Source organism: Dermacentor silvarum, chromosome 4 (genome assembly GCF_013339745.2).
Source record: "Dermacentor silvarum isolate Dsil-2018 chromosome 4, BIME_Dsil_1.4, whole genome shotgun sequence".
Lineage (NCBI taxonomy): Eukaryota > Metazoa > Arthropoda > Arachnida > Ixodida > Ixodidae > Dermacentor > Dermacentor silvarum.
This window is the reverse complement of record NC_051157.2, coordinates 61,547,143-61,569,242: the sequence shown is the minus strand read 5'-3', so window position 1 is coordinate 61,569,242 and position 22,100 is coordinate 61,547,143. Positions and strand designations below refer to the sequence as shown.

Sequence of the window (22,100 nt, the reverse complement as noted above, 5' to 3'; positions counted from 1 at the left end):
ATGCGAAAGTGTGAATGAAAGGTTTTGAGGGCTGCGAGTTTCATTTACCCTAGTCAAAAAAAAAAAAAAAAAAAGAGTGAGTTAAGTTGGAAGTGTCATGTTGCTACGTAGATACCATGCAAACAATTTACACAGTTCAGGGCATCGTGTTGACTTTATCTTACGTTACAGTGAAGCGAAATCACGGAGAGTAAATGTGCTTTCTTCAAAACAGCGCGGGAAAAGTAGTCACGAACGCGCCCTTCGTTTGGTCCAAAAATTACTCAATAGATGGCGCCTCTCCCACAGTGTTCAAGGTTAGCACAATCCCGATTGCAGTCTGCGCACATTGGGCAGGAAAAACTCGAAGGCCGGGAACGTTCCGAAGGCCAGAGGAAACTTCAATTTGTCGGCCACAGCGTCCCTTCCTGCTGCGTTCTAGAAGTCAGTCTGAAAACGCCCAGTAAGTACGATACCTCGGTTCCACGTTTTTGTTATGTGAACGACAGCGGTGGTTCTGGGGATCGTGGTTGCGCGATGAATGAAATGATGGCTGAGCGGTTCACCGCGTGCGTCCCGTTATTAGTTTTTGCGATTCATACATGTGTTACTTCAGCTGTGTCAGCGACCAACCCTGTACTTTGCATGTCACCGTCTTTCCGAGCCACTTAGAGGTGTGGAAGTGATCCCAATGGTCCAAAAATGGGTTATACATGGGCAATACGTTCGCAATGCTTTCGTGACTGGGAGGCGTGGGCCACCTGGTGTTGGAAGCATTGGACGGATCGTATCAGACTACGCTGTCTGTTCATAGATGGCGGTGCGGAGTCCGCATCGCTACGTGGCGGCAATTTCAACTCGAGTGGCTACAGTTGAATAGTTTTGCTTATTGCACACAATCGGAAATGGTCAGACTAATAGGACGTTGAAGTGGGGATGATTGAATTATGTGCCTGCTAAGCGTGTATTTAACTAGGGTGTGCGACAAGTGCGTACCGCCGTTATAATTAGTGAAAATAATGCCGGGCAGCGTGTGCACTTGGCGGTACTTAGTGTTTTTTCCGATGTAATATCAGCTACTCGTAGCTCATTATGAATGTGATCTAAAGCTCTATAAAATGTACTGCTACGCCCCTGTTGTAACAAATCAAATTCTAGACCCTGTCTTGTGTAGAAACACTTCGGGTAAAGAAAAAGAAAATTGTGGGAGCGGGGAGGTGTTCTTACGTTTAGAGAGTTTGGACGGAATTGCCAATTTCAAAGCCGATTGAGTGAGCTACCGGCTAGTAATGCATAAATAAACGACAGGGTTCCCCTCCGATGCGTGTTTATCCATAAATTTGCCTGAGTTATACCGAGAGGAAGCCGTGCTTATAGCTTGCTTCCAGAGCCTCGAGCATTTCGAATAAGAAAGCGTCAGTTACCCTATTGAGCGGCTCGGGGATCTTGTGGAAGCAACGCATTCTTACGTTAAGCACGCGCCATCCAAAACGCGGCAGTAAGTATAGTACATAAACGGTGCAGCAATCAATTACTTAATTCGGATTTGTACGAATTTGACCTCATTGTAAGTAAAATTCCAAAATTATAGTAAAACTACAGAATGCGATGCTTCCATTGCAGGTCTCCTGCAGAACCCCTCCGTTGGAGCCGTTGTGAAAAGCTGATGGGGAAGTGAATAACTACTATAGAAACAGATACGGAAGTTGAGGACATGGATCCTGTCGAGCTACGCATAGAGGTGCCCTTTGGTTCGCTGGCCGCGAAAGCATGGGGTCCCGCTGACGGCAAACCCGTCCTGGCTTTGCACGGATGGCTAGATAGCGCTGCCACATTCGACACGTTGTGTCCCCTTTTGGATTCCTCCTTGAGGGTCGTCGCGCTCGACTTTGCGGGCCATGGTGACTCATCGCACAGACCTCCAGGTTGCCACTACAACGTCTTCGAATACGTCATCGACGTCCGCCGCGCCGTGGACTACCTGGGGTGGCATCGTTTCTGCATCGTGGGACACAGCATGGGTGGCGCGGTTGCCCTGACGTTCGCTGGCATCTTCCCGGATCGCGTCTTGTCGGTGCTTGCTCTAGACATCGTCATACCGACGCAGATCGTCGACTCGTACCTCACTTCGGTGCTCACGCATGGCATCAACAAGTTTCTAAAGCTCGAACTGCTGACAAAGAATCCATCTCCTGTGTACAGCATGGACGACTTATTAGAACGGCTCGAAAGCGCCAATCCTGGACAGCTCACTGAGAGATCCAAGAAAATTCTACTAAGCCGAGGCGCGCGAGCAGTTGAATGCGGACTTGTGCTGAAGAGGGACATACGAGCTAAAACCACCAGGACGTTCGTCCTGCCGCTAGAGACGCAAAAGGCCGTCGTGGCTCGGTACAAAGGCGACATGCTAATCTTCCGCGTCACTGACGGTCCTTCGCTTCAGCAACTCAAGGATTTAGAAGCGGATTTTATAATGTCATACAAGAAACACTGTAAAAGGTTTGAGTACATAGAATTGGAAGGCGGCCACTACGTTCATCTGAACCATCCTGAGCTTCTGGCGCCTGCAATTAACCGCTTCCTTTGCCATTCGGCAGTCCGGAAGGCACACCTGTAAAAAAAAAAAAAAAAAAAGAAAAAAAAAAGCAGCTTTCACTTTTTTTGTCGAGTTATTGTAGGCGGTGTTTCATGCATCTATTCACGCTTGGACATTAGTGGCAGCGTCGTGTGTGGCGTCACGTGGTAGACATGCGACGTATTCTATTTGGTTATCAGCTGTCATGTATGCTCAGCCGCACCGTCGAAACAACATGGGGTACAGTGCAATGTTTACTTTGGCCTTTATCCATCGAAAACTTGAGGGTTCCATAGACTTGGTAGTTGACTGGGCAGTATACATGGTCAAGTATTACACTGTCTTGGAAGGAGATTGTAGTCGAGGTTGTTTATTCTTTACATAATGATCTGTCAGGATGGTCTGTTTTTGATATTACAAGCTCTGCTATACGAACTATATAATTATACGAACTCTGCTTTTATGTCATGCATACAGTACATACATCGCAGCGAAATATTGTGTGCCGGCGATGACGGGCTACTGAAATGAGGTGTCAGTAATTCACATTGACTGAAATACTGTCATATCACTTCCAGTGGTTATACTGAAAGGCATGTTGTGCTCATAGCGACCTCTGCGAGCGCAGAGTTCATACGAGCAATGTAGTCACGAAACGAATTAAGTTTGTGCACGCAAAAGTGACAGCGTCATGAATATTTCTGCTATCTCATGACCAAACTACTCAGTATGATCATGGGAAGGTATGCTCACTCTTATGGTCACATTTAGCGGACATTCTTCGTGATGTAAGGGTCTGCGCCGGATGTCGTGTTTGAGAGTTGGGTCTCTACGCCTGCCTTTGTATTCGACTGCAGAAGCAGCTTATTACGTCTGCCCGTAGTGCAACGCATATGTCCTGCAATAGGAGCATTACTGTGCATTGATGTTTTTCGTCACAAAAATTGTATTATTCGATCAGTGTCACACGTACCTGAAAAGATTTATATTTCTCGTATTATTTTCGCGGCAAAGTGTGCGTCGGTGACATTTCTTTCGGAGAGTGATGCGCGTTATTAATCTATGCGCAATATTAAGCTGCATTTCGAGATGCGGAACATAGTGAATGTAACTACGTTACGAGAGTTCCGTCCAGAGGAAGTAGTTATTGAAAGCTGCCACGTAACGAAATCGCGAGCATCTAAAATGTCGTTCAACTTGCAACAAACTTTTCTTGTTTCTTTTTCAATGGAAACGAGATGTTAGCAGATCAGACAGCTAGGTATTTAAAAGCAGAGGCCTTAAGGATAAATCTATCTATGTTTCAAGTGTAGCACAAATACTGATGTTCGTCTTGTCTGTGATATGGTGAACTGCTGCTAAGCTAATACAATTGTCTTCCTGCGCTGCTGTGGCAAATTGCCTCAGTAGCGGTTACGATACGGCGTGTAGTCTAAAGGGTAACTTAAACACCTTTTCCTAAAGCGGAGCAACACGTTGGAGCGATGCATTTCGAAGAGTATATTGTGGAAGAAATTATGCATCTATTACCGAGGGGTAGGGTTATAATATGTACGGGATATATGGATGACCTCCACAGTGGATGCATTGCGGAAGGTTTTCGGTAAAAACGTTAAGAAGTCGATGAACGTACGCAGGAATGAGTAACACGTTTTTGGGGTCTTTGTGTAACTGTGCCTTGTCGACAGCTCAGTTGAGGGTCTAGGCGCAGGAGTGCATTTTTTTGCTTGTCTGTAGTGCTGTAGATTTAAAACATCTGTATTTGGTACATGATGGGTTGTGCCTGGGCGAGCACAACCCAAGCAAGTCTCGGGCGAGCAGATTCGCTCTATCGCTACCCATTACTCCTGCGTGGCCTGGAATCTACACTATGTTCATGAAGTAGCGTAGTTGCTTGTGGACATGTGTTTTTATGAGGACAGGTAAAGTAAAGTGCAGGCGTTTCCGGCAAGCGTGCTTAGAATCAGTAAAGATAATCCTTGTCGAATGTCACACCTGGGACCGTTCATAAGACGTTGATGAGTATCTGTCGAAGTGAGCTACTGGCAAAGATGCCCGAGAGTGACAAGAGATAGCACACTTGACGGACGGGGCGCGTTAGCAGCCTCTTCCCCATTTCATAGTAATCTGTGGCAGTTATGGAAAGACATGCGTACATGTGTGCATGTGTTTGTGTGCGCGCAGTAATTGATGCCGGGGGGGGGGGGGGGGGGGTGTCAGGGGGGGAATGCTCGCGATATGGCTGGCGTCTGTTGGCTGCTGGCTATATATTGGTATAGCTGGCTGGCTGTCTAGAGGGTGGACACACGCACAAAAAGAAACTGCGTTTGCAGAGGTGTGCTGACATGTGCACAGGCACAGCTTCGTGCCCATGTATGCCCTTAGATTGTATTTACATACTAAGCTCAACGAGTCTCCATTTCTGCACGGTTGCTGGGGTCATTAACCCACTTGAACTTGGTTACATAATCGATCGTAGATAAAGTATTGCTACGCCTCTTCGCTTTTGCTACGTTTCTTTTTGCGCCTCGCTGGTTTTCTTGCGCCAATTGAGTGTCGTATTGCGGTAATAACTGATCACGTAATCTACCGGTGAGGATGGTTATGGTGCTTCTCTGTAACCTTGCTGAGAAAACGGCAATAAATGAATATTTTGTTTGCACTCATGCGTTTGTTACTTTGTCGCTGTCACCAGGTAAATAACATTCTGGTTCTGTGGCTCTGTACTGGAGGTCTCTGTCCTCAAATTTAGTCCTCGCGGGCACCGCCTTAGTTCGTGCAAGAAAAGATTACGTGTGCTTCACCTGCATGAAGGGCTTATTGTCGACCATTCATCTAGTTCCCAGCTTGTGCGCGATGTAAACGTGTACAAGTGGGAGGAACTATTTTAATCCAGGCGAAGTTGTTATAAGCATTGCACTTCAGCGTTATCGTGACTCGCAATAGCTCGAAATGATGGCGTTTCTTAGTGCTTAAATTATCCACGGATGATCCTTTAAAAGGCGGAGTTTCAGCGCCAGTCCAGGCTTCACGTTGCGTATTTCCGTTTTTATTTTAATGCGGAACATTCTTTGCCTCATTCTAGACACTTTGCGGTAGGCGTGTGCGAATATTAGAAACTTTCGAATAGCGAATCGAATAGTGTCCTAGTCGATTCGGTCTTCTAATCGAATCGTCACTATTCGTAAGTGCGACAAATTTTTCGAATGCTTTTCGAATATTTCAAAACGTCAACTGCGTCCAATTAAACACAAAGTTGGAGCAAAATTATGGCAAATTTTGAACCCCGCGGTCATGCTATGGACATAAAACATGTTAACTTGCGTGCTGGAGCAGTCTACGTCGCTTAGGTAGCCATACTTTACAGGCTACACAGTGATAATTCGCACTCTCGGAGGAGTCCTGTACATGTGAAGAAACCACTTGTTTCCTCCTAATGCTCAATTTGTGCTTTTAGTAAACAACGCTTCACAGCGTACTGTGTAATGACAGAAACATTAAACTTTAAGAATACTAGGACGTGAGCATCGTTTTATATTAGTTGTGGTAACGGCTGATCATTATTTGAAAACTATTCGATGCGCGTCTGGCACTATTCGATTCGTATTCGATTCGGTCTCAAAAATCACTTTGCGGTTGATAGGTAGGTTCCTGTCTTGCCTCGTTTTAATAAAAAGAAAATAATGTGCGACCATTGGTGGAATAGAACCTCTGCCATCGAGCACGGCAGCCCGGTGCTCTAACCATTAGGTCACGGTCGCTATTTTTTTTCCTTCGTTGCCTGTCGCATGCACACTTCCCTCTTTCCAAAGCTAGTCATTTCTTTGAAGCATTTAATGTGGCGCGTGCGTCCTGTGCCATTTTATCGTCTTCTTTACTTGTATGGACTATAGCTATTTATGCATGGACCAAAAAAAGATCTCTATGTCAAGTAGTTACAACACACATTAGAGGTAATGTGATAAAACTTATAGGCCGTCTGTTTGACATGTTCTAGGCCTCCTAGTGTACAATCATTGCATTCTACCGGTGCTAACATATGGGGCAGAAACTTGAAGTTTAACGAAAAAGCTCGAGAACAAGTTAAAGACAGCACAAAGAGCGATGGAACGAAAAATGTTAGGCCTAACGTTAAGAGACGGGAAGAGAGTGGTGTGAATCGGAGAGCAAACAGGGATAACCGATATTCTAGTTGACATTAAGCGGGAAAAATGGAGCTGGGCAGGTCATGTAATGCGTAGGATGGATAACCGGTGGATCATTATATAGAGTTACAGAATGGATACCAAGAGAAGGGAAGCGCAGTCGAGGACGGCAGAAAACTAGGTGGGGTGATGAAGTTAGGAAATTTGCAGGCGCAAGTTGGAATCAGCTAGCGCAAGACAGGGGTAATTAGAGATCACGAGGAGATGCCTTCGTCCTGCAGTGGACATAAATATAGGCTGATGATGATGAGACCTCCTAGATGTTTATGGCAAAAACGCACATGCCTGTAACGCATAGCAGATGTCGGTCTTCGAATTAGACATTATGACCCAATTCATACGTCCCAGACACCTTTGTGGTTTACTGGGTATGCAGTAATGATGTCATGTTTTGCGGCTCAAGTGTGTGATTGGATTGAATTGAATTAAGTTTATTTGCAACAATGTTGCGGGAGATCAGAAATAAAAGCTGATCGAACAGCTTGAGAAGGCCTTGCCATCCTACACACACGTCGGCATATGATAACGGTAGTTGCAAATTCTGTGGTGTCTCTTTAACGACGTACTCTAGCTATTTAGTATGGCTATGATAACATAGTGAAGCGACGTCGCAAAGCAATAATGTATACGGATGCAGTGTATACGGATGTAGCAGGTGTAGCATCATGCACTGCATGCTTCGCATTAAGCCGGTACCAACACGAGTTAGGCCGCATGCATTGAAACTTTGTTTCATCGCTGTAAATATGTGATATTGAACTTTTGATTGAGAGAAATGTGAATATTTCATGTACGCAGTGTTTAAGGCAAGTCTGCAAAGGACAATGCTTGGCATTGTGCGAGGCTCTCAATTTTCTGTGTAGCATGGAGGACGGCTAGAATGTTGTATACGTTACTTTGGAGAATTGAGGCACTTATACTATAAAATTCGGATGTGTGTGTCTTCGCTCTTAGGGTCTTTACCTGTGCAGTTGCTCTTAGTCTACAAATGACAAAATTCAGGGCGTGGAATGGTACTGCTACAAAGTCGCACGCGGTACAAGCGGCGGCAACAATTGTTTGAGTTGACGTAAAGCACTGCAAAGGTTAACACAATTTCTCGCTTCCCTTCTCAATATTATTTCGTCTTCTCTGGACAGACAAATGATGAATGGGATAAAACCACGCCATATTATGAGGTTTAAAAAAATGAATGAATGAATGAATGAACCTTTATTTGAAGCAGTGACTTGGCAGTCGAGGTGGGAGGGTCCCTTATTCCAGGAACCCTCTGGCTTGAAAGAGCGTAAGATTGGGCGAGTTGGTATTCCATGTCTTGCACTTAATAGCGCATAAAAAGGGACGAGGCACAGATGGACGACGCGGACACAGCGCTAACTTCCAACAATCTTTTATTCTACGAAGCACTTCACACATATATAGTTAACAGATAGCAGCGCACGCAATCGCATAAGTACTGGTTCTTTAACACATGACGGCAACGTGGCATGTGTAATGAAGATGAGATCTGGCTTGGATCTTCCTCCGGGCCCGGGCGACGAGTTCGCGCTGGTCGACCAGGTCCGGCTTGGAGATCGCAGCCTCCCACGTCTCAGCGAGGAGGGTTGGGTCTGCGTCTGCTGCTATTTTTTGTGTCGTCGTGATGCTTGCTCGGGTGTGCTTGCATTGCAGTAGGAGGTGCGCCAGGGTGTCTGGCATGTTGCAGTGTGGACAGGTGTAGCTGTATAGCGTCGGGTGCAAATGATGCAGTAAGCTTCCGTGGGTGAAGGTATTGCTCTGGAGTCGCCTGTAGTCGGTGCCTTCGTTTCTCGTTAGTTTTGGATGTGGTGGAGGGTATACCCTGCGTCCAACCCGATAGTGGTGCAGTAGTGCTTGATAAGTTAGCGGTATTGTTTCCGTTTCCTCCGCTGATTTGAGTGGGTGGGACATGTCGAGAATCTCGTGCGGGGAGGCCCGGTTGACGCTTGCGCGGGCCGCGGTGTGTGCCGCTTCATTCCCCTCGAGTCCCTCGTGTCCCGGAAGCCACATGATGCAGGTGTAGGGGGGAGGAGTGTCGCCATGTTTCAGTATGTTTATCGCTTTGATGGAGATCCTGCCCTTCATGTAGTTGCGTTCCGCTGTTTGAGAGTCGGTGAAGACCACTATGGCATCCTCGCTTGTATGGGTGGCGAGTGCTATAGCGGCCGCCTCTGCTGTGTCCGCGCGTTTGGCGAGAATTGTCGCCAACGCCAGTGTCGTCCCCTGTAGTCTGTGACGCTGATGGCGAAGGCGTTTCGGCCCGGATACTTGGCTGCGTCCACGTAGCGCGCCTGCGGGTCGTTACGGTGTTTGTGTCTGATCGCGTTTACCCTGGCGAGCCGTCTGCCTCGATGGTGTTCTGGATGCATGTTCCGAGGGATCTGATGAACTTGTAGACAATCTCGGAGCTTCGACATGATCTTTTCCTTACGTTCGTCATCGAGTTCTAGGTTGGTTGCGTATCCTGTGCGTCGGAGGACTGCTTTGGCCTGTGGTTGTCAACTTGAGTCTCTCGATCTGGTTGATGAGGTGCGCTTCCGCGAGTTCTTCTCAGGAGTTGTGAACTGCCATGCGAATCACTCGGTCAGTGGAGGCGGTTGCTGGCAGTCCTAGGGCGAGCTTCGTGGCCTTTCGTATTAGAAGGTTTAGCTTTTGTTTCTCGGCTGCCTTCAGGTTGAGGTAAGGAGTTCCGTATGTAATGCGGCTGTAAAGGAGGGCTTGTACCATTCGCAAGGTGTCGTGCTCTTTCAGGCCATTGTGGCGATTTGCCACCCGTCGTATCAGATGAGTCAGCTGTGCCACGGTGTTCTGTAGCCTAGGGAGTGTGGCGGAGCCGGACCCGTCCTTGTGTATTTTGAGTCCGAGGATTCGAAGTGAGTCGACCTTCGGTATCGGGACTCCCTGAAGAAATACTTGTGGGTCCAGTGCGTCATGGCTTGGGAGCGGGCCCCGGGTGCGTGCCCCGAGTACTCATAGCTCGGGTTTATCCGGGGCACAGTAGAGGCCGCAGGTGTTCAGGTACCGTTCGATGATGTTGACCGCCTCCTCAAGACGGTCCTCCTGTTCGCCACAGTCCACAGTGTGATATTATCTGCATATAGAGCATGAAATATCCCTGGGACGGTGTCTAGGAGGCGGGGAAGTTTGAGGAGGGCCACGTTGAAGAGGAGTGGCGAGACTACCGAACCCTGCGGCGTACCCCTGTTAGGTAGGTGAAATGTTTTGCTCCGGAGATTGGCAATCCCCACCATGGCCGTACGGTTGGTGAGGAAAGCGCGCATGTAGGAGTATGTTTTGGCACCGCAGCCGATATCTTCTAGTTTACGGAGAATGGCTCCATGACTCACGTTATCGAAGGCGCCCTTTACATCTGGAGCTAGAATGGATGACTTCCTGTGTTTGCTCAAATGGTCAAGAATATCTTCCCTTAGCTGGAAGAGGACGTCCTGCGTGGAGAGCATCTGGCGGAAGCCGAACATGGTGTGCGGATAGCGATCGTTGTCCTCGAGATGTGTGGCGAGCCGCTCGTTGACCATGTGTTCAAACAGTTTCCCGGCGCAGGACGTAAGGGAGACGGGACAAAGATTTGCGATGGAGACAGGTTTGTTCGGCTTGGGTACCATGGTTGCCTCGGAGTGTTTCCAGGCTGTTGGTAGCTCGACCTTAATCCAGCAGTCGTTATAGTATACCGAAGGAGAGCCGCCAACGCCCGAGGGGGTAGCTGTCGAAGGTGCTTGTTGGTGACTCTGTCTTTGCCCGGGCCCGTATTGCGTGTTAACCTAGAGAGGGCCGCCTGTAACTCTGCCTGTGTGAAAGGCCGGTCTAGCTCTTCGTTCGGCGTTCCTTGGTACTCCCTGGCGGTGGAAAGGTTGATAGCAGTGGTTTGCGGGTTAGCTGAGCCGTGTAGCTTCGTCTGAAGTTCTTGGAGAAGCTCTGTGCCGTCATAGTTGTGGATTAGTCGGTGAATTGTATGTCTTTGTTGGGTTTTGGTGTGGGTGTCGTCGACCAGGGCTCGAAGTATATGCCAAGTCTTCTTTGTGCTGAGCGTCCCTTGAAGTTGGTCGCAGAAGGATCGCCAGTTCTGGCTCGCTAGCTGTTCAGCGTACTCCTGTGCCTGCGTGCTTAATAGGGCAATTCGGCGCTTGAGCTTGCGGTTGAGCTTTTGCCGTCGCCATGGTTTGAGAAGCGATCGCCGAGCCTCCCATAAGTGCAATAGGTGATTATCGACCGCTGGATTGTCCTCGTCTAGATGAATCGTCCTAGTGTGGCCATCATCCGCACCCACGATACCGTTTAGCCAAGCTTCAATGTCTTCAATGTCCGAAACGTCATCAAGCTCATTGCTATACGCGTTCCAGTCAGTGAGTGCGCCTTTCCTGTCTTGGGCGCGGGTCAGATTGTTCAACCTCGATTTGAATTATATGGTGATCGCTCCCTAGCGTGTCCGGGAGTCGGGTCCACGTGGCCTTTCGCACGTCTCGAGTGAACGTGAGATCAGGATAGGTGACACGCTGTTGCCCACTCGGGTGGGTTGGAGCAGGTCATTCCATAGCGTAAGGCCGTGGTGCTGTACGGCGTCGTGATCCCGTGCCCCTTTCTTGGTGGTGTTGGGGTAGCCCCAGGCCGCGTGTTGGGCGTTAAAGTCCCCTTACAACAAACCGGTTGCCGTTAACGCTCTTGCGAATGTCCCGGACGAAGTGGTCGTAGTGGAGTAGCTGCTTTCGCGGCGGGCTGTAGAGGTTGGCCAGGTGTAGGCTCTGTTGATTCTTGCGAGTCGGCAACACCTCCACTATGTTGTGTTCGATTTCAGTGTCTTCAATTTCGTGAGGCTGTGCTGTTAGTGTCTTCTTGACAAGAATTGCGGTGCGGTCAGTGTGTGCCAGTGTTGTAGCCGGGGAGCTTTATTTTCTTGGTGTTGGTTTCCTGTAACGCGATTATATCAGGATTGTTTGTTTTGAGATATTCTTGCAGTTTGGCCGAGCGGGGTCTATAGGATCTGCAATTCCAGTGCGAATGCGGAGGGTGGGAAGCGACTCGGTATGTCTACGTTTGGGAGCCGCCGTGTTGGTGGTTGTCCTCCACCTGGAGTAGGTGGTTTGGTGCTGTCGAGCTAGAATCCTCTGCGGATTCCACTCGCACTGTCTTTCGTCCTTTGCGTTTGGTTCCTAACTGCTCCGCCAGATGTTCATCAGTCACGAAATTCTTGTAAGCATAGGTCATGAAGTTGTGTTGTTGTGCCATGCAGCCATCCAATTTGACGTCGAGTGTGGTGACCGTACGGGTTAGTGGCTCTACCTTTTCCATGATTTTAGTTATCACTGTCTGTATGGTTCTGTCTGCTGATGCGAGAAGTTTCGTAGTGAGGGTTTCCTCGAAGACTTGAAGGCGTCGTTCAACAAGCTCGAGAATCTTCGCTTCATGTGCTTGCAGCTGTTCGTCTACCCGCTTCATTATTCTGGCTTCTACCTGTTTTAGTATGCTTTCTTCTACTCTCTTCGCTACTCTGTCCTCGAGTTCTGGCGTGTTGCACTCGGCTACCGGTTGTTGGTGTATCGTCCTCTGTAGATCCTGTACTTTATGTTCGAGAGTCCGTATAGTCGCTGTCTCGCCCGAACTGCTCGTGTTGCGTGAGGAATTAGAGGCGCTGCTTCCGTTCGCCACGGCGACGTAAGTGATTCGCCTAACGGAGCGAGGCCGTGACCGAGAGCGGAATGTAGAGCGCGATCTTAGGATAGAGCGAGAGCGTCTCCGACCAGGTCTTTGTTGAGGCGAGGGCCCCTGTGAGCTGTCCGAAGTGGTAACCAGCGCGGGGAAGTCTTCTGTGCTTGAGCTCCAGTGATTCTCTCGGGTGCGAGCGTTGTCAAGCTGCTGTCTACTTACTTGGTAGGGGGGCGGGTTGTTACGGAGTTTCTTCTTGCATTCCTTATCTGCCGTTTCGTGGTCTCCGCCGCAAATCTTGCACTTTGGGTGACAGTCATGTTCTTCCGTGACCCCATCGCGCCCGCATATGTAGCAGAAGTTGGCTCTCGGCTGAGGACAGATATCCTGTCGGTGTCCGATGGCGCCGCAGGTTCTGCAGTATTGGACCGATTTTTGATAGGGCTTGCATCTGTAGTCACCGCTCTGGTACGTTACGTAATAAGGGACGTGCTGTCCGTCGAAGGTGATAACCTCGTCTGTTGAAGATCCCAGCATGCGCGCGCCGAGAGCCGTGTATATTCAGTCCACTCGAAGGCTGGCAACAATCTCCGCGGGACTTTTACCCGGTTCGAGGCCGTATATCACTCCGCGCCACACATCGTCTGGGTGTCGAATGCGGGGATTTACTTGATAGACGGTTCCGCCGAGTTGTGTGGTGTTGATATGACGCAGTTGGAAGCTCGTTCCGTACTTGCCGTGCTCGCGATGATCACATTCTCTAGTTTCTGCACTTGTACACGCGGACATTATCGTAGAAGTCTTGCTGGACCAAATCACTGGATCTTCCGATGGCATGTGTCATTGAGATGAGTGTATGCTTCGAGAGGTCAAGTCTGCCTGAGGGCGGAAGACGATTTTGAAGTCGTCAGTAGGAAGGGTCGCATCCTCAGAATGCGTTGACGCTGTGGCAGTGGTTGTTGTGCTTGAGGTTTGGGGTCTGGTTTCAGGACTTCTATAGCTCTTTCCTCGGTGGAGTTATTGTCTTCTTTGGCTGATCTGCCTTTACGACCAACTTGTATCCACTCGATGTGGGCTTTACCCGTCGTTTTGCCTCTATTCGAGTCGTATGTCCACTGTGGTATGGTATCAGAGTTAGCCGCGGTCAACTCCATTCGCGCCGTTGTCGGCTCTTCTTGTAAAGCGTTTGCCATCTGTGTTTCCAGGAAAGCGTGGGCGCTTCGCCTCAGATGTTGGTTCTGCGTGATTCACTCCGACTGCGCGTGCACCGCGGGCCTGCAGGCGCGAGCCGATGGTCTCCCGCTCGTGCCACGGTCACAGAATGTTCACAACGCACGGTCAGAATGTTCAGGGTTCGATTATTCGAGTAAAGGTCTACTCACTGCGTCGTGGCTGGTGTCAAACGATCCCTTGCAACTTTAGGAATCCGAGGTTACCAAATTCGCTGAGTGTCCAAGCAATGTTCCACACAAAATAGCGAGAAAAACAGGAGCCCATAGTGAGGTATGACTGTGCTCCTCGGCCCCCTGGCGGTCTTAAAAAAAAGAAGAAAAAAGAAGAAAGCGCATCCCCATAAGCTTTTGGGTGAGCACCGGGTCTCGAGACAGTCTCAGGTAGAGGTTTTGAAATATGTTCGCAAATGGGCGTTCCAGTAGATTTGTGAGCATGCACTTTATTGTAGGTAAGTGATATTGTAGGTAAGCGACTTAGAAATTGAGTCCTGTGTCTACGAAGTTATCGCAACTGCTATCAAGAAAATTGAGAAGAGGTTTTCGCTGATGGTTTCGCTATAACTACTGCACAACAAAAGTTTACGTCTCTCGTAATCTGTGAAGTAGTTTCAGAAGTTTACGCGAAGCGTGGGCATGGGGGGGGGGGGGAGGGGGGGGGCGAGGTGATATAAATATCAGGATTGGAGTCTCTGCTAGTATGGGCTCCGAACTTACGCTGCATGCCAAAACACTGTGTTTCGAATGTTATAGTGCAAGTGTAATTTTCCTTGTGCAGGCGGCCTGCCCGGAATGCTTGCTTCAAAGTTAATAGTGCTAGTGCAGTCTATGTACTGTTCATGACTGGTGCGTAGTTATATATATAATGGCGTGTCTGCGCCTAGAGAATATAATGGGGCTGGCTCAATAGGCTACTCTGTAGATATCATGACGCGATGGTCTTAGTTGCAAGTCTCAAGTAATAAATACTAATTAATTCTTACCTGCCATATTGCATTGAACCTTGCAGTCCTTTCCTGCAGTTTTCATGACTTTAACCACGTGACTAAGGTGCATTTGACTGTTGATAATAAGATCAATAAGCTGACGACCTGAGCTTTTCCAGCTCATGTAGGAAGCTGTGCCCGTTACTATAGTAATGAGGTTCAACTCAATTTAAGTATGTTGTATTTGCGCATGTGAACGAGCTGATGTGACTTCACTTTTTTAACTTATCCATGCTGCCAAATTACTTTTTATAGAACTACTTATCGTACCACGTGACTTGTGTCGTACAAGCCGGCACCCAGAAACTCTTGGAAGACACTTCCGTCATCACCCTGTATAGCTTTCAACCACCGGGGGCGCTACGGAAGCCGCGCTACACAATCTTGTCCCTTATCACGTGCTTTTTCTCGTGGAAAATTTTTAGTAAGGTGGAGGGCTCACTTTGGCACAAGCAGTAAACGGAGGGTGATGCTACATTATAACTGTTTACCCACGCTACAGAAATCATTGCTTGTGTTCGGTTTCTGCACCCCAGAGCACCGTCACTTAGCGCACGAGCTCGTGACTCCCTCTGATTCGCACTTGATTGGATGCACGTGTGTGAACTGGTAATACAGCGTCAACCTCCGTCTTCATTGTAGGGTGCCTGTATGTCACGAAATCGCTGCAGCGTATGGCATATTGTAAATTGAAAGACCGTTTATGTTTGATTCATCGCACCCCCGCACGTCTCCGCTCGCAGGCATGCCTACCGAGTGCACGGAAACCAAGTTCACCATCCCGTATGGCAGCCTGGCTGCCAAATCGTGGGGTGACCAGGCGCGGGCCACCACCCGCGTCCTGGCACTGCACGGCTGGAGAAACAACGGCGGCACCTTCGACACCCTTATTCCGCTTCTCGCACCAGGTTTACCGTCTTTTCTTGTGCTCTTAATAGCTTTTGTCAAACGCGAAATCTGCTTATTAGCGGTAGGAACCTTTCTTTTTTTTTTCTTTTTTAGCGAACTTCCCGCACAGCCTATCGGGGCACCGTTCAGCACTGTTCATTGACTAAGCGAAGCCGGATCTAAGGCCCTCAACCTGCCGACTTCGAGATCGGCTAATTACTAAGCTGTCAAGGCGCCGATGTGCGCTGGGACAAGCTACTACCTTTAGAAATGCTCGCGCAGGTCGCGGCGCTTATTCGTACGTATGTGAAAGAACTAGCGTCCCGACAGCGCAAACGTAATGCTATAAGTGCAGTTGACCATAAATTTACCACTAAATTAAATAAATATATATACGGGAAGCAATATATAGGGCCTGCGAAGACATACAGGAGAGTATAGAAAATTAAACTGTATGTGATGGCGGTGAGGAGGCGGTTTAGCTGTTCACCTGCATTTGATGCCTCTCTCTGCTTTTGATGGAAGGGTAGAGGTAAGCAGATGACGTGTTAAGCATTTCGTGCTTAGCTACCTCCCATCTAGAGGTTTGATGGTATTCTGCTTTTCCTTGCTGCATGTGGCATTTTTGGCGAGTAGAGTTTTGAACGTGAAGTAAAGGGGCTAACCAAAGGCGGAGGAGGTAGTGTCACAGGCACATCACGGTGCGTTACGCCACTGATTTAAATGGTTCGGCGCTGTGCCTTTACTCGCACTGATAGCATGGCATCTCGAATTTCGCATAGCCTCTGTATGTAATGCAACAGCCTTAGCTTGTATAGCTTGTAAGGAAATTCACTAATCTGATTGGCTCTACGCGTATTTTTTTTTCTCTTCCAAGTAAAGGCTGAGGTGAGAAAAGGTTTATTGCGATGGTGGTTTGTATTTGCTGTTCATTTCTAGTTGGTGTTGTTGTCGAATTTACTGGGCTTAGAAATGCTCATGTGTGGGCCCCTGGCTTATTGTGAGTTAGGTGCAGCACAGACAACTGCTGGACAGGTTTAATGGTGCGAACGATGTGTCTTTTTGCGTAATAGCTCACAGAGGAAAAACAAAAACAAAAACAAAACCAGAACAAAAAACATTTGCAGCGCACACATACTTTGGAGATGATTGGCAACGTTAGTGCGATTAGAAATCTTTCTTATTATGGGTGTGTAATCGGTGATGGTAATGTTTTATATGTTATGATGGTTATTATGATTATCGTATTCCCATGCCATATTCCCATGCCATCCATGAATAACGAAACCTTATGGGCACAGCATCAGACACATCAAATGGCAATCTCGCTGCTAACCACACTGCCACGACACAGTATATCTTGCAATTACTGCACCCCAGTTGAAACTCTGTAGCTAAGCCCACTATCCTTAGTATTCTGGCTGCAGCTTCGATTTGTTGCAACGACTATCCATCAAGCGGCCGCGCTCGACGCATAGGTGTCTGTTGCCGATGGGGCACTGCCACTTTAATGTATTTAGGGCTAAATACCACCTGGTGTCGCCTTGGCACATCTATATATGGAGGATTTTTCAAGAATTGGTACATACCAATATTACATAGGCAGTGAGGAAGTTGTCTGTTTGGGCTCATGCCCAGTGACCAAGGCTGTCTACAAAGCCAGACAGCAGCCAGCAGCAAGCTGTCTATTTGAGCCCATACCCCAAGCTCCATGTTTTCTGCTCGGCAAGACAACAGCCAGCAGATACCTAGTGGTCAAAACCAGTAGACAGCTTGGGTCACTGGGTGTGTAAAAGAGGTTAGATACATACCGCAAGCTGGGTGAAGGTTCCCAAATGCCAATCGCATTAATAACAAAAACAAGGAGAGAGACTGATCTTGTTTCAGAATGCTGCGCCGTATATCAACGGTAAGAAGTACTGCAGAAGGCTGCATGCCGGAAATTTTGGTGAGATGCGGGAGAGGGTGCAGGTCCAAGGAAAGTGGAGCAAGTAAAGGTATTCCTTCATTTCGCACTTTTAAACCAAACGACCTGAATGTAAAAAAAAAAAAAAAAAAAAAAAAAACGGTTCAAGCGAAGTCTAACGCTGAAACCTTGTTAAAACAAAAGTTTAAACTACTCGTTGGACTAGGAAAACTTCCAAATATTTCCACGCAGTTCTTGCATTGATTAACGCGAAAGGTGGAAAAGGCTTCGCTGCTGCACACGCAGGTGACGTCCTAGCTATGAAGACCCGCCATAATGTCTAATCTTGCCACCTTGCTTGCGGATTTGTGAAGTATACGTTGATCATTTAAATGCACGTGCCGTACTGAAGCAACGTTGCGTTCGGCGAATCCTTTCTTTTTATGCATCTTCTCTCTCCAGAGATGTTTATCGTCGCTCTGGACCTGAGCGGTCACGGCCTGTCGTCGCACAAGCCTGCCGGCTGCAGCTACAGCTACCACGAGTACGTCATGGACGTGTGCCGCGTCGTGCAACAGCTCAAGTGGGAGCGCTTCTGCATCATGGGTCACAGCTTCGGCTGCACCGTGGGCATGATGTACGCGAGCTTCTTCCCGGACCGCGTCCAGTGCGTCGTCGCGCTGGACTTGTACGCGCCGCTGCATGTGCCGCGCGAACGCCTCACCCAGGACACCAGCAAGCTGATTAGCAGCTTCATTCACCTGGAAACCAAGCTGAACCAGCCGCCGGCTTACACCGAGGACGAGTTGCTTAAGAGGCTCGACGAAGCCACGCTGCACACTCTCAATAAGGACACTATGCGAATCCTAATGGCCAGGGACGTCGCTCGTGCCACCGGCCCCGACCAGGAAGGCAAGCTCGTCTTGCGCACGGACCAGAGGACCAAGGTCATCAGCACGGTGCTGCTGGACGCGGATTTCCAGTACACGCTCATGGAGAAGATCCGCTGTGATCTGCTGATGATAACGGCGTCCGAGATCGACGAGCGCATTATGCGCCAGAGCATGGACCGATTCTTCGCCCTTTACAAGCGCTGCTGCCCCCGCTTCAAGCACGTTGAGGTCGAGGGAAACCACTACGTACACCTCAACCATCCCGAGAGAGTGGCCCCGCTGATAAACGAATTTTTGGCGGATGTAAAGTCGGTGTAAGAAACTGTAAGGGATGGAGATATTTCAAAAATGTTTATTTTGAGACGGACAAATATTTCACGGGAGAGTTTTACAAAATTTATAATGACGTAGCTTGCTTGACCTGTTTGCGCGTGTTGGATCAGAATGATAAACCGGCAGAGATAGGGACGTGGCATAGAAGTAGCATAAAAATTAGCGCAAGTGCGAGGACAAAATTTGAGAATTAGTGAAGGCACACTTTCAAAGGAATGAACGTGTGAAGTTAATTAAAAAAACATCCTTCTGAAAAAAAAAAAGAAGTGCGCGCTTGAGTAGTGTGCTTTCAATATTCTTGTTACCTCTCTCGCAAAACTACTTCAGTATGCGCTCTTCTGCTTTATGTCCCTTATGGCGACGTTGTCCTATTTAAAGCTCTACTTAGCCATTGAAGCTTACTGAAAAGAACGGTGGCGGTATCTGACAGTACTTTTTTCCGCATTGTTTGTGGTGCGAGGGTTGTTGCGAAGTCCGATGGTCCGAGCGGCCACGAAGCGTCCATGGATGGTGCGGTGCCAGGTACCGGGAGAAAGGAGAGGCCCAGAGCCACGTCGAAGAGATGGGAAAAGAGTTTAATATACAAATTTACATGATCTGGTTTTCGTGTCCGACACATCACAGCACTCAAGCTCTCCTTTTTATCCCTTCCGTTTCCCTCTTTCACTTGACGAGGGAATGCACTTTATTTCTTCTTAGCCAATGAACACCTCCAACCAGTTCGTCATATCCCGCCCATGATGTGTCCCCGTACCACCGGGCTCCGCCTCCTATCTTGCCTGGTCGCCCCGCACACAGGCAATGGTTCACACCTTGGGAACCAAATGCTGATGTGGCCCCCACGGGAATGCTAGACACTGGCGCCTTGCAAGAGTCGCCTCTCCGTAGCGGTCAATTCGCGGAAGCCACCATTTCCAGGGAGGGCGCTGGCTGTTGTCTCGAAAGAGGCTCCAGGCTGGCGCGTCACAGTCGGCGCCGGGCCTTGTCGTAGTTCGGGCGGCGCTGGTAATTCACGGAAACGCAGCAAGAGCGACGTTGCCGTTTAGCGACGCATGGGGCCAATGACTCCTTGCAGCCTGGGGACTAATTGTTCATCCATCAGTCCCAGGTGACACTCCCCGGCCGCGAGAACCGACAAGCGTGAAGAGCACTTGATAGCTTACCGTCTGTCGATGAGGCCTCCTTTGTCCCGAAGGACCGCCAGACACAACAGGGTGTGCGCGATAGAATGTACAGAAGTGAACAAAATATTTCATTTGATAGTTGGAAGATTATGAGCTATGCATACATTCAGGGAAATTGATCTGGAAACACAAGGTCATTCATCAAATAGATCCTTGCCGTTGTTTCCCTTTTCCCTTATGAAGTATGTTATGAAAAATTAAGCTTATTTCTTTTGCATTGGCTCAAGTTTCTTCCTAATACAGCATAGTTATGTTGCACTATTCACCTCTGCAAATGCTTCGGGTCAACCAAGCCAACGGCCAAACAGTCGTTTCTTAGGTTCCTTCTGCTTGCATCTCATGAGATTCAGAAGTGACAGGATCCTTCATGAGGTGCTGAGTTGATACTTTCTTGCCGTCCAGCTGATGTTGTCTAGGCTTCTAAAGATTTACATTATATCTTTGTGAACGTCGTTCTAAGGGCTACCGCCATTTCAAAATTATGCGCTACCTCTGCTTTTATTCTAAGAGCACGCTGTTAAACAGTGCCATCGCGAGAAGTGTTTTACTAATAGGACACATTAAAACTCTACAGGAAATTCTACAGGAAATTATGAACTTAAGCCGGCTGTGTAAATTTTCTTTTGTTGTTTATACGCTTACGGCTCCAGAAAACTGCAGTGTAGCCTATTAACAAGCCGAATCTACATTGTGTACATTAGGCTACTGAGGAATGTCGCACAATGATAATATTGCGAGGATGGCGTTTCTGTACCGATCCAAGCAGTATCCTAAAATTTAAAGGTGTCTCAACAATTGCTATTGCTTAGCTTTGCTTCTTTACATTTTTGTAACCATGGATTTACATTTTCATATCTTTGTCGCTACAGCCGTATCACGCACAATATTTTCGCTCACACTCTTGAGCAAAGAATGTCGACGTGCTTTTACCTATATAGCCGGGCCACTACCCACTCGTGTTTGAGTCACGTTCCCACTGTTCGACGCACATCATAGCATTTTAGGAGTTAGAAATTGCACTCACTGCGCACTTTTTCTGTTGATTTTAGCATTTATTGTTATCCCTTAAGCGTTGCGATAATGTAGCTTGTGCGTTTCACACAGAAACATGGCTATATTTAACATGTGAATGTTTTCTTGAGCATTCTCATTTGTAATAATACTGTGTGAATATACGTGTGTGTAAGTTATTGGAAAGCACTTCAGAATTTGTATAGCAGCCTGTAAGTCACACTTTAGGTGCACATCCTTGTCTTGGGCATTTATACTTGGAAGCGAAACCGGAGTCGAATTTGCCGATCGTTCATTTCTTCACGTTCCTGAAGTGGGATGTTGAAATGCGTGCAATGGAGTCATGATTCTAAGGTTTCTGTGTCCAATAGTTGAGGCATTGTGTTTATTTATTGGAACACACCATACAAAATAACCGCGCCTTTGAAGCCAACATATCCGCAAAACGAGGATATGACTGAAAATACTCTTCAAATCAGTTTAATAACGCACCTGCCGACATGCTAGCGCTAGTGTTGTGAACTCATGTTTTTACAACGTGTGTACGTCTGGTGGACATTACAGGAAGGTGTCTTGTCTTGGGCTTTTTTTTTTATGGGACTGCATAACGCACAGTCACATTTAGCTGCTGCCTGCCGTAGGGTTTTGCTATTGCTTCTCATTTTATGCATATCGAATTGCACGTGTGTTAGCGCGCATAAATGTTTTTTTTTTTCTTGTGCTGACGCCAGGCATACTATGCAAGCAGGGCGTCATCGTTCGCTGCATTGTTATAAGGGTGTTATAATGCAGCCATTTAGCGGTGTGCTTCCCTATGGCTAAATAAAGCATAACTGCCCTTGCAACTTTTTCCCAATTCCCTTCACAGGGTAGTACGTACATGCTGGAGAAATGGTGGAGTTGTTTTACTGCATGAATGGATGAGCTGAAGAATGGCCGTAGGCATAAATGAGTAAATGCTTTTACATGTGCTAATAGAATGTGGGTGGGTCAAAGGTACGGAAGGCTGTGATTCTCCCCGGAGAGCTCGCACTCGGTGAAATGAAAATGCTATTTTCACCAAGGTGTTTGCACTTCTGTGTGAATAGTCGTTCGAACATGTTGGAGTGATATTTTGCGCTGTGTTTTATGTGGATCATTGTTACAGTTGCAAAGGTGTGTGTTTGTTTAATAAACTTTTGTTTGTCACTGCTATTATCTCAGTGTGATTAATTGCGTACGGTGCTCGTTAACTT

The 22,100-nt window shown here is 47.8% G+C and overlaps 1 protein-coding gene across 2 annotated transcripts; it reads left to right on the top strand.

Annotated features, from left to right (window-relative positions):
• The first annotated feature begins 307 nt into the window (after positions 1-307).
• LOC119450123 (serine hydrolase-like protein) lies at positions 308-22,059 on the top strand. 2 transcript variants are annotated; one of them, XM_037713489.2, is made up of 3 exons: positions 325-442; positions 15,394-15,558; positions 17,907-22,059. In XM_037713489.2, exons 2-3 carry the CDS (start codon positions 15,396-15,398, stop codon positions 18,653-18,655), a joined length of 912 nt encoding a protein of 303 aa, XP_037569417.1. In that variant the 5' UTR covers positions 325-442; positions 15,394-15,395; the 3' UTR covers positions 18,656-22,059. The 2 variants fall into 2 exon arrangements, with proteins under 2 accessions (XP_037569418.1, XP_037569417.1); XM_037713490.2 differs by lacking the exons at positions 15,394-15,558; positions 17,907-22,059 and adding an exon at positions 1,603-4,746 and having other exon boundaries at positions 308-442.
• Positions 22,060-22,100: the final 41 nt, after the last annotated feature.